Source organism: Cupressus sempervirens, chromosome 9 (assembly GCF_028749045.1).
Source record: "Cupressus sempervirens isolate cs-2001-9-10 chromosome 9, ASM2874904v1, whole genome shotgun sequence".
Classification (NCBI taxonomy): domain Eukaryota; kingdom Viridiplantae; phylum Streptophyta; class Pinopsida; order Cupressales; family Cupressaceae; genus Cupressus; species Cupressus sempervirens.
In genome coordinates, this window is record NC_143126.1 from 448,209,994 (window position 1) to 448,225,200 (window position 15,207).

General features: G+C 34.2%; 1 protein-coding gene across 2 annotated transcripts in view; it reads left to right on the forward strand.

Moving 5' to 3' along the window:
- The window catches only part of SYP81 (syntaxin of plants 81), an 81,308-nt gene that overhangs the window by 18,979 nt on the left and 47,122 nt on the right, over positions 1 to 15,207 (forward strand). For both annotated transcript variants that reach the window (XM_089800567.1, XM_089800566.1), the window contains exon 3: positions 120 to 224. In XM_089800567.1, the coding sequence (XP_089656693.1) occupies positions 120 to 224 (105 nt within the window). The remainder of the gene's footprint in view (positions 1 to 119; positions 225 to 15,207) is intronic.

A 15,207-nucleotide genomic window follows, 5' to 3' on the forward strand; every position in this document is an offset into this window, starting at 1 on the left:
GTATTTTAGCCATCATAGCATTAGTATGTAAATGTGAATGATTGCTGTCCAAATGTTGTCATATTTTATCATTTTATGGTGAAAAGATGTGATATATAATTCACGTTTTATTTTTTTAGCTTGAAAGTATTCGGACATTGGAAACTTTTGTTTTCGACCACCGAAAGGATTATATAGATCGGCATCGCACTACAGAGCAAGATCGAGACAGCATTGAACATGAGGTAATATTTAGCAACTTTTTGGATGATCTGCATGTCCTGACCCTGCTATAGCCCATCATTTGCATTTTACCATATACTTATAAATAACTTGATAAGTATGTCGTGTTATCTTGTATCATTAAGCTTTATTTAATTTTTGATTTCTTAGATGTTTTTTATTTAATTATTTCACGAGTATTCAATTTAGTTGATTTTACTTAGATGTTATTTATGTAATCATTTAATGATTATTTGAATTAGATGATTCTTTCTTAGATGTTATATATTTAATCATTTCACGATTATTTAATTGTTGCGCAATGAATTCTTTGAATCCTATAGTATTCACGAGATCTAGGATCAAAACAATTTCAAATAACTATAAAAAACATTTTGAACAATTAAATATAAATTCAAGTAGAATGTTTATCAAAGAAAATAATAATTGTTAAATAAATCATTGGACATTATAGCTAATAAATAAACATTAAAAAGAATATAAATAAAAATAATATATAAATTAGGCAAGAGCCTACAACACAACAGTAAATTGTGAGCCTCTTATTGAAGAGGTCTTGGGTTCGAATCTACTCACGCTTAATAAAAAATAATAATAATTAATCACAATACATAATAATTAATCTTGGCTTCGGCCTCTTATTGATCAATATATATATATATAAAATTAGCAATTAAGGAACAAATATATAATAATGTTATAGATAATAAATTATAAATAAAATTGATTAAACTATAAAACATTATAATGATTACCAAACAAGAAAACCCCTTTAGATGCATGAAACTTAGCCGACTACCTCTTATTAATGCGAAAAGGCTTTTATTTAGTCAAAAAGATAAAATATGGTGCAAAGACTTGGGACTGCATACATGTTCATTCTGGAGAGGAGAGGTGATGCTGATGGAGAATGTGGCCAAAATTGAGCAGTCCACTGATGTCTATGGTACCATGGGAGCTTCAAAATGCAGACAATCTGATTTGTGGTCATCTACAAACGCTTCTGGAAGAGAAAATTCTCCTGTCAGCACTGACTGGGAGAAGAACATGTAGGGGTTTAAGCCATCGTTTTCAGACACAGGAATCTGTGGCTGGAATAGAGTGGGGACTGGAGGATCTGAGAATAAGTGGCGTCATATATATTCTTAACCTGAATTTGGGTATTGCTGTTTGGAAGAAAAGACCAGGTGCATTTCAATGTTTAAAACCTTCATTGCTATTTCAATGTAAAAATTACCCATTCCTTAAGATTATCAGTTGCAAAAAATAAATCTTATTACTATTGTTCTGTTACAGCTAAGGAGATTTGTGTTATTACTGTATTAAAATTGAAATTCTTATTCATTTAATTAAAAAACGATTTACTTCAGTTAACATATGATCTCTTGTTGAGATATTCCTATTTTAATCTGTGATTGCACCATGCTGATATTGTACTTATTAGCAGGTAAACTGAGAAGGTTTAATTTGAAAGGTTTGTCATAGTTTGCAAACTCTCCGAGTACTCTTAGAGTTGTCGAGTACTCTCAATTCTCTCAATTCTTTTTGCTAGGCGAGTTCTCTCAAGTTTAACTCTTGCTTTTTTATAGATGTAAAAAAATGTTGGTAAAAATATTGATGCAAGTAAAATGTTGGTTAAGATACGTTTTTCACATGATGTTAGTGCAATAAAACTGTGCATTTACTCTATTGAGATGTCAATTTCTAATTTAATACATTTTGTAATTGAATTCTACAAAAAAATATGTTTCTTTAAGAGATTTTAATTTTTAGCACCTTCTAAGTTGTGGAGTTTCTGACCTTTTTTGTTTGAGTATATGCTGAGTTTTCATTGAGTTAAAAGTTTTGGGCTTGCCGAGTACTCTCCGAATCTGAGTCTGCGAACTATGGTTTGTGTATTCTTTTCACATTTAAACCGTTGTTTTTCCTTTTTTTACATAAATTCTGAAATTATACTTACTGCTGCAATAACATCGAGCCATCCCTGCATAATTTTTTTACAAATTTGGGTTACATTGTAATCCACTGTTCCATGTCATTATTTAGAAAATTCTTGATGAATGCCTTTGCTTCAATATTTATAGAACCTGAAAATGACGTCGTTAAAATATGTAGAAAACTCTGGGAGGTTGCCTTGCTGCAGTATTTACTTATTCTGAAAAAAATAAAGAGATTGCAGTATTTATGAAATCAGCAAAATGATTTGTTCACAGTACTTATACGATCTGCAAGGTCTATGTTTGAGTTAGTAAGATATGGCCACGTGTTTGTGTCATTTCTAAATACCTAACCTCTGAATCTTGACTCAAAAGTTAATAAAGATGAATACATATAAATGAAGCCTTCGTTTCATAGGCTAGTCCTTCAGTAGTAGTTCTTCTTGCCGAAGTTCCTGCTCCTTTTAATGGAATTAATTTAATATAAGACTGCTGTACTTAAAAAAGATAATCTCCCATGCTATGGCAAAGTATAGATTATAAGAGAATGAATACTTAAAAAAGATGATCTCCCATGCTATTGGCAAAGTATAGATTAGAAGAGAATGAATATTTCATTTATGAAATTTCTTCTTGAAGCTGATGCTCTGGTTTATATAAATGTTGTGACTGCTCAACAATGAAACTAAAACATAGTCAAAGGTTCTATAATTCCAGCTGTGACAAGGAATCAACCTTACAGACAATTTGAAAGAAAAATCTACAACAGAGAAGCCAAAGGAAAAGTGTTCTTTTAGATACTAGTATAGATAATTGAAGTCTTGATATTTTTCCAACTTTGGGTAGGAAAGAGATTAGTCATTTGAATATTAAATTCTTTTAACACACACACACCCACACACACACATCTCTCTAAATATATAGCTCATTAGATTGTTGAGATGCACTTGTGCACACACACACACACACCTCTCTCTCTCTCTCTATATATATATATATATATATATAGCTCTTTAGATTGTTGAGATGCACTTGTGTTGTATTATGTGCACTTTTTCTGTTAATCTTTGATTATTTCTGCCATCTCTCCATTTACAATTGTTGATGCTTGTAGCTGTAGGATATATCCCGATTACTTGCACGGTGCTCTTACATATACACGTGTTTGGAAATATGAATAGACATGCAACATACAAAGAGACATTCATTTGAAAATATGAAGAGACATGCATTTGGAAAATGAGGAGATTTCAGTTATGATATGGAGAGTCTTTCAATTCAAGATATATATGATTGCTTTTGTGATGAGTGTTGTATTCAATTAGAAGCATTGTACTCAGACCTCTATTATTTAATAAAAGAGATTTTTTGGTGTGGCTGGGTTTTTCCCTTTAAGTTGAAGAGTTTTCCCAGGATAAATTATTGTGTCATTCTGTGTCTTACTGTTCTTTATTTTGGTTGTTGCTGTTCCTCTTGTTCATTAGTTCGTGTCTCTATTGCAGATTGCAATGAGTATTTTGTAGGCAATCTGTATGTGTTGAAATGTAGCTTTGGTAGAGATCATATTTACCCAAAATGTTTGCTGAGATTTCTTTGAGATTCTTTTACTTTGCTGGAATGTAATAATTAAAGTTGGGTTATTATTTCTTGTTCTTGTTTATTCATCTTGTTTGTGAGCTGCCGCTTCAACAATCAAGATATTCTCTGCATAGTTTGGCTCGAGTTTTTGCATTCATCTCTTGCCGTTTGGAGATTCAATCTGGAGTTGTTTTTTATTCGAGCTGCTGTTGTTCGTTGTCCATTAGAGACCATGTGCTGTTAACCATTATTACTGGCATGCTGGAGTTTGTTGGTCTCAAACTATTTGTGTCTTGCTTTCTGTGGTTGTGCGGTGACATCTATGTATCTGCATTTCTTTCATTGTCATGACAGTTAGTGTTGTATCTTTATTTGTTTGGCCTTCTTTGATGAAGTTTCTTTGCTGGTAATGTGACGCATACGAAGAGGCATGATCGACTGTTGGCATTCTCTGTCTGCTTGTATTATTGCAATGGTGAACATCTTAGTTACACAGTGTGTGTAGAGATTTATTGAAGTGAAGATTTTTTTTGGCTTCTTCATCAATACTGTGGGTATTCTTTATGGCATTCACTATGGAGCTAGAGGCTCAAGGGACAAAATTGAAGGCTCTGTTGCTCAAGGGGTTCAAGCATTGCCTGGATGGGTTATTCTTTGACTGCAATAAAGAGATAACTATTTTATGATTCTACCTTTCAAAGTTTATCATGAATTTTATGTCGTTAATGCATGCAATAACATAGAGAATAGTGAATCATGCTTCTAGTATTTATTAATCTCTCTGAAATGCTTCCTGGTTGGATCAAGAAACATAAGGATGATGAAAGATTGCATTCAGGGGGAGTTAACTTCTGAAATCAAAGGGATAATGCATTGAAGATGAAGTTGAAACTTAAAATATTTATTACATAAAGGGAAAGCTTGATGAGCTAAAGAGGAAGGACTTCTTTAGGCTCATTAAGTTTCAAAGGGAGTGTCATGTCCCCTATTTTTCCTTCAATAGAATTAAATAATAAATAATAAATGATAATAATAATAAAATGAATAAATTATTATATAATTAATGAATTATCAATATAATGATAATAGAAAAATATAATAGAATATATTATCACGCAATAAAGATATAATATTAAAAATAAATGATATTATTCATAGCATGGTAATATATATATATATATATATATATTCTTTCATTTTTATTGTATTAATGATATAATTAAATTAATATTTTATTTAGTATATTATTATTTTCTTACCCTTATTTTACAGTGTGTGTATGTATATATATATATATATATATATATATATATATGTATGTATGTATGTGTGTATGTATTATATTAATGCTGACTCAGATTGCCTTGTCTTGTGTTGTTGTTTTCTTCTTAGAATGAGTTCTCACTACTAGCCAGATACTGTGTGAAAAATGATTATTCTCTGGTCAAGCTGTTAAAATATCTGTTGTCTAAATCCTGAACATTATATTCTTTCATTTTTATTATATTAATGATATAATTAAATTATTATTTTATTTAGTATATTATTATTTTTAACCCTTATTTTACAGTGTGTATGTATGTATACATACATACACACACTGTAAAATAAGGGTAAAAAAATAATAATATATAATATTTTATTTAGTATATACATATATACATACATACATACATACATACATACATACACACACTGTAAAATAAGGGTAAGAAAATAATAATATACTAAATAAAATATTATATATTATTATTTTTTTACCCTTATTTTACAGTGTGTGTATGTATGTATGTATGTATGTATATACATATATACATACATACACACACTGTAAAATAAGGGTTAAAAATAATAATATACTGAATAAAATAACAATTTAATTATATCATTAATATAATAAAAATGAAAGAATATAATGTTCAGGATTTAGACAACAGATATTTTAACAGCTTGACCAGAGAATAATCATTTTTCACAAAGTATCCGGCTAGCAGTGAGAACTCATTCTAAGAAGAAAACTACAACACAAGAGAAGGCAATCTGAGTCAGCATTAATAGAGAAGATGGAGTTTCTAAATAGATATATAGCTAATATGATTAATCTTAGACTATACGAATATTGGTTATTGAGTGTTGAGAGCTTGACCAGAGAATAATCATTTTTCACAAAGTATCCGGCTAGCAGTGAGAACTCATTCTAAGAAGAAAACGACAACACAAGACAAGGCAATCTGAGTCAGCATTAATAGAGAAGATGGAGTTTCTAAATAGATATATAGCTAATATGATTAATCTTGGACTATACAAATATTGGTTATTGAGTGTTGAGAGACGTGACCATTTATTCTCCCATCTTTTCATGATATATTAAAGTGGCGAAATCATATATTACAGGGAGGAAATACATTTGACGCCCAGAATAGGAGAAGAAGTTCACCTCAGCCAATATCAACCACGTTAACCTCCAGCACCCCTTAGTCATCAAAAGGGAAAATATACAGCAAAAAGGGAAAACGATGAAGGTTACATGGGATACAGGTCTAAACTGAACAACACAGCAGAGTCTTGACTGGAATAGTCTGTTCAGCAACTGTCAGACAACCGCTCATGACTGAAACATCCAACACAATTGTAAACTTTGGCTTTCACAGCATCACCATCCACATAAGCAATCTGCAGGGTTAATACATGTATGATAAATTGATAGCCTCGTGAATAATCAGTAACTGAGGCAGTGCATTATACATATCTAGTCAGTGTTTTGGACAGGATGCCTGCAACTACTCAAGGGAAAAATAGTGTGGGCAAGTCCAGGTGAATCATGGAAAGCACACTCAGCACACAAGAGTGACGTGGCAGGAGTAGGTAGTACAAAATTGCAGAGACAATACATGGGCAGAGCATGACAACAATACACTAACACTTGATGTTGAGGATAACATATGCTAAGGGAGAACTCAGTGATAAAGTCTAGTCGCCAATTAATCTGAAGGCACAAATGACATGCCAGAAACTTCAAATCTCATTCATAATCTGTGTACAATCACACCAGCAATATGCAGCAGCATATAAGTATTCCATTGTTCAAATTCTTATGTTTATGGACAGTCATAGAAATTCAGTCATGATAAAGAATTTATGCACGAACAGATTCATTGTCAAAGGGTATTAAAAGGACGACTTCAGTGATCAGATTATAATACAGTAACTATGATGGGTCCTTACCAAAGCTAGTTATCATTAGCGCATGATTTAATAATATTCCCCAAGGAAGCAACTATAGATGAAGAAGATATATAGATTTATGTATGATGAAACTAAGATGCATCATACAAATAACCATTGAAATATAACAAATACATTAACTTGCTTTGCAAAGTTTTATAATAAATTGTCAACTAAACCAAAAATGATAACAAATACCACGTGTAATCTCCACTACTTAACCCAAGTGTGAGATTAGATATAAAAAGTAAGGAAAGTCAAATTCATTGTACATATACTCAAAGGCATTAGAGAAGGGGACATTAAGATTCAAACGGAGCTTGTATGGTAGATGAAGAGTGCCAAGTCCTTTGCAGAGGATCAACAAGCTCGTGTAGCAGTGTGATTGCAAAAGATTCTTATTTTGTCAACCATTGTAGTCTTCTGTAATTTATTGTGATAATTTAACCGTGAGAATGCAATCCTTGCTGAGAGGGAGTCCCAACACTTAGTAGTTCTTATTATGTACCATAATGAGTTCTTCTGTATGAGGGAAGTTCGAGGTACAATCCTTTGTTAATGAGTTGTTCTCTAAGAGGGAGATGTTTAGGGTGCAATCCCTTGTTTTAGTGTTCTTCTCTAGAAGATAAGTTTGAGGTGAAATCCCTTGTCAATGAGTTCTTCTCTACCAAAAAATTTCAAGGTGAAATCCCTTGCTCCACCCTATTTGAGTAGGCATGGTGGAGATGCATTCTTCTCTAGGAGAAGTTTGAGGTGAAAGCCCTCGTTCCACCCATACGAGTAGGTATGGTGGATCCACCCTTTGCGAGTAGGCATGGTGGAAGTCATGTCTGGGACTCCATGACCTAGTTTTTTGTTTCTTCACCCCCTGGGAGTAGCCATGGTGATTATCACATTGAGATAACTATATCATATTGACAAAGTTTGTGATAAGGCTTTACATATGGGTGTAGCCATTGTGTTTGGCAAGATGTCATGAAATTTGCGAATGACATCTCCTTTTTTATGGGGGAGTGTTGATGCTTGTAGCTGAAGGAGATATCCTGATTACTTGCATGGTGCTCTTTTATATATATGTTTTTGGAAACATGAAAAGACATGCAACATGCAAAGAGGCATGCATTTGGAAGTATGAAGAAATTCACATTTGAAAAATGAAGGGACTTTCGGTTATGATATGAAAGTCCCTCAATTCAAGATTTATGTGATTGCTTTGTGTGATAGTGTTGTATTCAGACCTTTATTATTTAACAAAAGAGATATATTTTTGGTGTTGGCTATGGGTTTTTCCCAAGATAAATTGTTGTTTCTTTCTATGTCGAAGTGTTCTTTATTTTGTTTATCTTTATTTCTAGGCAAAACTTTAACAAATATAATTATTAAGGCCAATGTTAGAAAGTTTTTCTGTACACATTTACTGCTAATAATTATGTAACAGTGATTGATAAATTTCATTGTTGCATATCATTTGTTACTAAGGCTGTACTAGTTGGAACTTGTCTTCATCATTATTGTCTAATGTCTTTTATTGCTAGTTGTTGTTGTCTCCAGTTTGAGCATAATCTATTCCCACTTATGTTATTGCTGTTCTCTATTCACTTGTAGTGCCTCTTGTGTTTACATTCTGTACCATGGCTTATTTTGGTTCGAGAGATATTTTATGATATTCATGCATATGTGCATTTGAGATGCTTTGATGATTTGACATTATTTTGATTGCTTGTATCATAGTTGATAGATGTTCGATGCCATACTGTTCAATTTGATCATATCTGCATGATGATGCTAGTGATGTGACATGACGCTTAATGATGATATCTGATTGTTTTGTATTTGGATATAAGCTCTTTTTATGGTTATATGATGGATATTGTCGGATTTATGGTTGATGTTCTTGTGCTACAAATATTTACATCGTTCTTGCAGTAGACTCTTATGATGATGAAAATGAATTTAATTAAATGATTATTTACGCAATTTCATGCGCTGATGCTTTGACTATAATTAATTGTGCATCTACACTTGATCGGGTTGTTTACTGTGCAAGACTTATATCCCCAGCAGTGGCACATGGGGTTAGTGGTTTTGGTCGTTCATACTAAGCCAGTATCGTCCTTGTATGGGCGACGTATCTGTTTAAATTAAAATTAAAAAAACCCTCTAGTTAATTGGTAAAAATCCGGATTCATTATGCAATTGTGACTACACTTGTGAGTGTGTCTGTGCATTTATGAATCTGTAGTACTTGTAGAAGTTGTTAAATTAATGCGCTTTAAGGGAGATTTTATATTTGATTTAATTTATTATAACTATCGGCTAATTTGCCGTATTTGAATTCCATTTATTTGGAATTTCTTGATTTTATGTGGGAAAAGGGGATTAGTTGGTTTGTATGCATCTTATTTTCTTTTTTATATGTCACTTTGTAAAAGTGAATATATTGGCCAAAAATCGAGTTTTTACTCACTTCTCACTTTCTAATTCACGGTTTTTGGAGCAGATCCTCCAAAAAATCTCATGAGTTTTTACTAATTCATTCGTTGTGAGACATGTACTCGTTGGATCTTCGTGATGATAGGCTCATTGGATTTAGCAGGATATCCTTCTTCACCAAGCGTTTCATCGCATTCAGCGATCCCATTATTTTGTGGCTCCAATTCTTGTTTTAGCCCCTTTGGCTACGAGGTAAGCCTCTCACATTTCTTTGTTTTAGCTTTCGTTTTTTATTGCTAATTGGTTGGAGGTTGAGAACTAGTGTCCCCTTCCATTTTGGTATGCTAATTCTACCTGGTTAGGCGGGAATGAACATATGTGAATTTTTTGATGTTTTAATTTGAAAGTTTTATTGTGTTATGCTGTTCAATTTTGCATATGAGCTCGTAGCTGGGATTTTTATTGGATTTTTGGGTGTTTGAACCCCATTTGAGAAATGGGCTTTAATTTCGTTGACTTTTGACAACTTCTAATTTTGAGTGATTTTTATATCAGTTGTTTTTTTGTGTCGCCCAATTTTCTCGGGTGTTCTTGGCACTTGTTTTCGTCATGGATTTGTAATGTATGTTAGGTTTGCAATCCAACCATGGTTATACTTTTTTTTCATTGGGATTCATGCTAAATCTGTGCTCTCGACAATATGTGCAGTTGAGTAAAGTTTACACTTGGTAGTTGTCATTTTTCATCCAACCCTTATTAGTTCTTGATTTTGTGAAGTTGGTTGTGCCCACACATGAGCACGTGCGTGTGCGTATGACATGATCTTGCGAGTCTCAAACTCTTGGATTTAAGTCGGTTGAGATGTGATTCATTTGGGGTTGGGTTGGGAAATTGCATTGCCTATTGGCACTCATCGTGTGATGAGCATGGGTATGTAGGTTAGATGCATGGAGTGGCTCCTCTCTTGTACCCCGACCCGGAAGTGATCGACAAGGTAATGTGAAGAGGTTTTAATAGGTGATAACTGAATTAATAAAGGGGATAATAAAACTTAATATAAGATATGCAGTCTACCCATTTGGATGGTAGCTGTGGGCACAATATGTGGCCTCCCGAGGGAGTTGAGCCATACCATATAGTTAGCTTGGGCTTTTCGATGCCAAGGGAATTACACTCCACTAGAGTTGCTACATAGTTATCCATAGTGTCTAATGTGGACCTATTGTACTGCATTGTCTCATCATCTTGGTTTTAGTCCCTTGTTTTGTGTGGTGTGAGTGTTAGCTTTGGATGATTGTTCTTGTGTTGTGTTTGGATCGCTATCTCCATCAAGACAGCAAGGGCGACCTTGTGGGGACCATGTGGTTGGGAGGCATAGCTACCTATACAACTACTAGAGACCGGTGTACATAGTTGGCCTTCTTCCAGTCCTTGATCAGAACTTGATGCTGCACTTGGATTTTTCAGGGATTCCGGTGTATATTACTCTTGTGATTTATGCTTATGGTTGATGGTTTGTTACCTTGTTAGAGATAACATCTTGTGTTTCATTTCTTTATTTCCCTGTGATGTTGCTTATGTACATCTTTTGTTATGATGATGTTGATTAGATGTATAGATGTTATTGTGACGTCTATATTAGCATGTTAGGGTTATTAGATTCCTTTCTTGCTCTCGAGTGTTCGTTCCTCAACTTTAGTGGTTCCAGTACCCCCCAGTGTTGAGGTTCTAACCCTTTTCATCACCTAAGTTAGCCTTTTAATTCTTGTTTTTAACCTGGACGACTTTAGGACAGTACGACTGGATTATACTGGTAAAGTGTTGTCCCATAGTACTGAGAAATTTCGTCTCATTGGACTGAGAAGTATTGTCTTATAGTGTTATGAAATGCCGTTTGGAGGAGAAATATCACATGGCTATGATGAGAAATGTCATATGGAATTCCTCTAAAAACTTGTAAGTCCAAACAACGGGTACTTCCTGACTTGTCCGATGAATGCCAGTAGGTTTGGATACCTTTTGGGAGTTCTTTGTCCCTAGACCTTGACAATTCGCCTATGGGACGTGTAGGATTAAGATGTCGGTTTGGGCTATCCTCTTAATGTTGTTAATGGTAAATTGACTTGTATGGATCAAACATTTAGGAGGAAATAAACATTGTATGACTAATTCATATACATTAGTTTGGAGCATTTTGATTAGTAGTGACGTTTGGAGATCTTTGGGTATGTTGGTTTGTGTTAGTCTTCCATTGCAAGCCTTGTGTGATTGATTGTTTTATCTTTAAAAAAAATGTGTTGGCTTATGTTTATCCTTGTTCCAAGGATCTTCGGGCGGGGCATTACATCACTTATCTCTCTTGTCATGGAATCATTGTAATTGGATTTCCCCACTAATCTCTTGTAGTTGTTTAAGCTTGGATAACATGCAACATAACACTTCTTGTTGTTGTCGTTCATACACTTACTTTTGAAAACTGTACAATTCATCCTTATATCACTGCCATAAAGGTCTGAATAATCTGTTATTATGTCATTGTTCAAACCTGCAAGTCAGTACTTATACTGTGCACTTTATAAATGAGTGGTGTGTTACACCAAAACTTTATGGGCCTGACTAATGTGAGGACTAACTTAAAGGTAACCTGGTTGTTCATTTTCCTTATAATTATTCCACATATTAACTCTTCTTAAATCAGCTGATGAACTCATGGGAGAAGATAATAAGCTCTATAGAAGTTCATGACAACTCAATAGAAAATTGTTACAAGTCATGTAGAGGTGAGGGCAATAAGGCATGAGCACATAGGTAAACCATGCACAATATTAACTATAACATGAAAGCTAGCACTATTGTTGTTTACAATAATTAATTTAGGAATGTTGTCTGATTCACCTGAGTGGGTTATGAGGGCAAAGAATTGTTGGCGACGGAAAGTACTCCAAAAGGGTTTTGTCTCCGCTATAGCTACATCAAACAAATTAGAAAACATAACTACATATCGATAGTGAGAGAGGTTCAAGGGCCTTGATCCTATGGATATTGGTATGTAGGCAGCTTGGAAGGTGAAGGATGGTGCCTTGGACATAGTTAGGTGATACTAATTCATTCAACATCACTTTATAAATATCTAAATTACTAAACTTAGTAAAGGATTGATTCATAGGAAGGTACCTATACTTGGCTAGATGTGCAAAAGTTGAGGGAGGGTATAGAACTTCTACTCTCAGTGGTTTGCACCTAGTCGTAAGCCCAAAATCCAAGGAAGGGTGCAAATCTTAATTTATGACGTTGTTAAGAACCTTGGCATAGTCTTGGGAAGGCTATGAGAATTCTATCAAGCTACTTTGGACCCAGATGGTCCTGAAAAGTGCAAGTCACTGATTAGAGTGTTAAGTAATTCCTGCCCTTATGAGACTACCATCCTGGATAGATGTAAGAACGATTTCTAAGTCACTTACATTGTCCTCTATCCCGTATGAATAGAGATTGGGTCCAAATGACCCCTTTATTTGCCCATGACAGAAGAGCCCAGATGGCTAAGTGAAAATTTTGTCTAGGATGGACACTTTTAAAAATATGTCTCCTGAGTAATCAATGATTAGCTTTGAAATGTAAACAAAAGTTTTTATATCCTTGCATTTTGAGTTGATACGTTATTGTTAACTTTTGGTAATCTGTTATTTTAATACTTAGGACAGGTTGGTCCTTACACTGCATCAGACAGAAATTCACATTACATAAAAATATTTCATTTCTGTTAGTTGGAGGAATCATTTGTGTCATCATTTAAAGAGGTTTGTTACTCTAGTAATCACTGCACATAATTTGCTGCTCTGATGTCTGTTGCAAAGGTTTTTTTTTAGTAGTGCTTGACAGTTTGATGTTTGATTTACCTATGAAATAGGTACTATTTAATTTTTAAATAGCTGTGCAATAATGTAGCTATATACTATAGTAAAGTTTGTTTGATAACGGATGCTTAGTCAAAAAGCGATTATTTCTTCAATCATAAGAGGTACTGATGTAAGTTGACATTATATTCTTTATGACCCAAGGAATGTGGTTAGTGGTTACAGTAACTGCGCATTATGAAAATTGGTGTTACAAAAATGTGCAGATATTTTATGTGCAAATCGTATGTTGAAGTTAGAAAGAGAAGCATGAGTGTGGCACATGGGAACCTAAGGTGCATGACAGCAGTTACCTAAGATAATATGGCTGATTCATGGGGTTTGTACATGTGTGATAGCTCTACAACATTGAATCTTGCATTTTGATCTACGCCATTCACTCACTTAGACCTGGATCTTGCAAAGTTCAAGATGTTGGATACACTGAGTGGTTCAAATTCATGCTTTTAACAGTTGGACTTCGAAGCGGTTACTAGCATAGGAATTGGCGATATATATGTATATCTTTATCTTGAACTGGTTTTTTAATGATCACATTTTCTAGAGTTTTAAAGTTTTGGTGAGCATGTGATGAACTTCATTTATCTAAGATGTTAATTTTTCCTGTTAAGTTTGCTTCCATCAACCCAGCGCACTGTGGGACAAGCTTAGCTGCAGAAATCTTGATGGAGACTTGCCCTTGCACTGAATTAGCTAGCCGGGAGAAGATACATTGGAAACATTTAGATTGGCCTGAGCTCATTGAGTTTGTAAATGGCACCAGTAATTTGGTGTGTTTTATTTGCGTTTATTTACATATTTTATATGATCTCTGTTCCTCCATGAATTGATATACAGAGTGTACTTATTCTAAACCCCTTTCGGTGCATGTCTTAGTGTAATTAGATGACAACATTGTCACTTGTATCCAGGAAGATGAGGTCCTCCAGCTTGATGTACTTAAAGTCAGACAGTAAACATCAGATGATCAGCAGACAATTGAGGGACAGTCATTAGTTTCCATTTTGCAGCAGCTGCAGGGAAGCTTGAGCCTCTCTCTTTAATCTTTCCTTGAACACAGCAGCTAGGCTGTCCCCAAACATTCTGATTCCACAGTTTTCATAAATAGTGCTGATTTGTTACTAGGATTTTCAATCATTGGAGTGGTTGAAACAACTCATAATCAATTGTTAAAATTTTCATTCAGGTGTCATTGAACAGGTTGGTCAAACAGGTTATGCATGTTGTCAGAAACGTGATGTGAAGTTGATGCAGGGAAAATAGAGAAAACCATTATTGTGAGAAATATGATGCAATCTTTACCCATTCTTCCAATCAGCTTTGAATGATCTACATCGTGTGGTAATGGAAAATTGAAACCATTACAACTCTGTTGCAACTAACTTGTTTCAGAATACAACTGAAGTATATGCATGAGAATCAGGATTTAAAAGACGGTGGTGTAGCATCAGGCAATATATAAAAAATGGCAGCAGGATGGGCTTTATTCACTTAATAAAACTAAAACTTATGGAGGACGAATGGAAGCTAGAGTCAAAGTTTTGAACAATTAGGTGGTATAGGATGCTGCTGATTTTGTCATAATCAACCAATGGTAGGGCAGTTTTAGAAAGGAAGTCCACAGTTAATCAGCTTGAGAAGAAAATAAACATGAGCGATGTTGGGGTGTAGGAATAGAATTTTTAGAAAGAAGAGAAAAATTAACTTCAGGCTGATCTGTTAAGGACAATGTGAGCCATACTTAAAGCTGGCAAGAACTTGATAGTGAGGATTAGTTTCTATAGAAAACCATTTTTTCTGGATCTGTTGCTTTAACAGATTCTCCCTTAGCTTAATGAAGGTTGATTTGAGGGATGGACTTCCATAGCATGGTGAACAGCCATATCTTAGGTATTGTG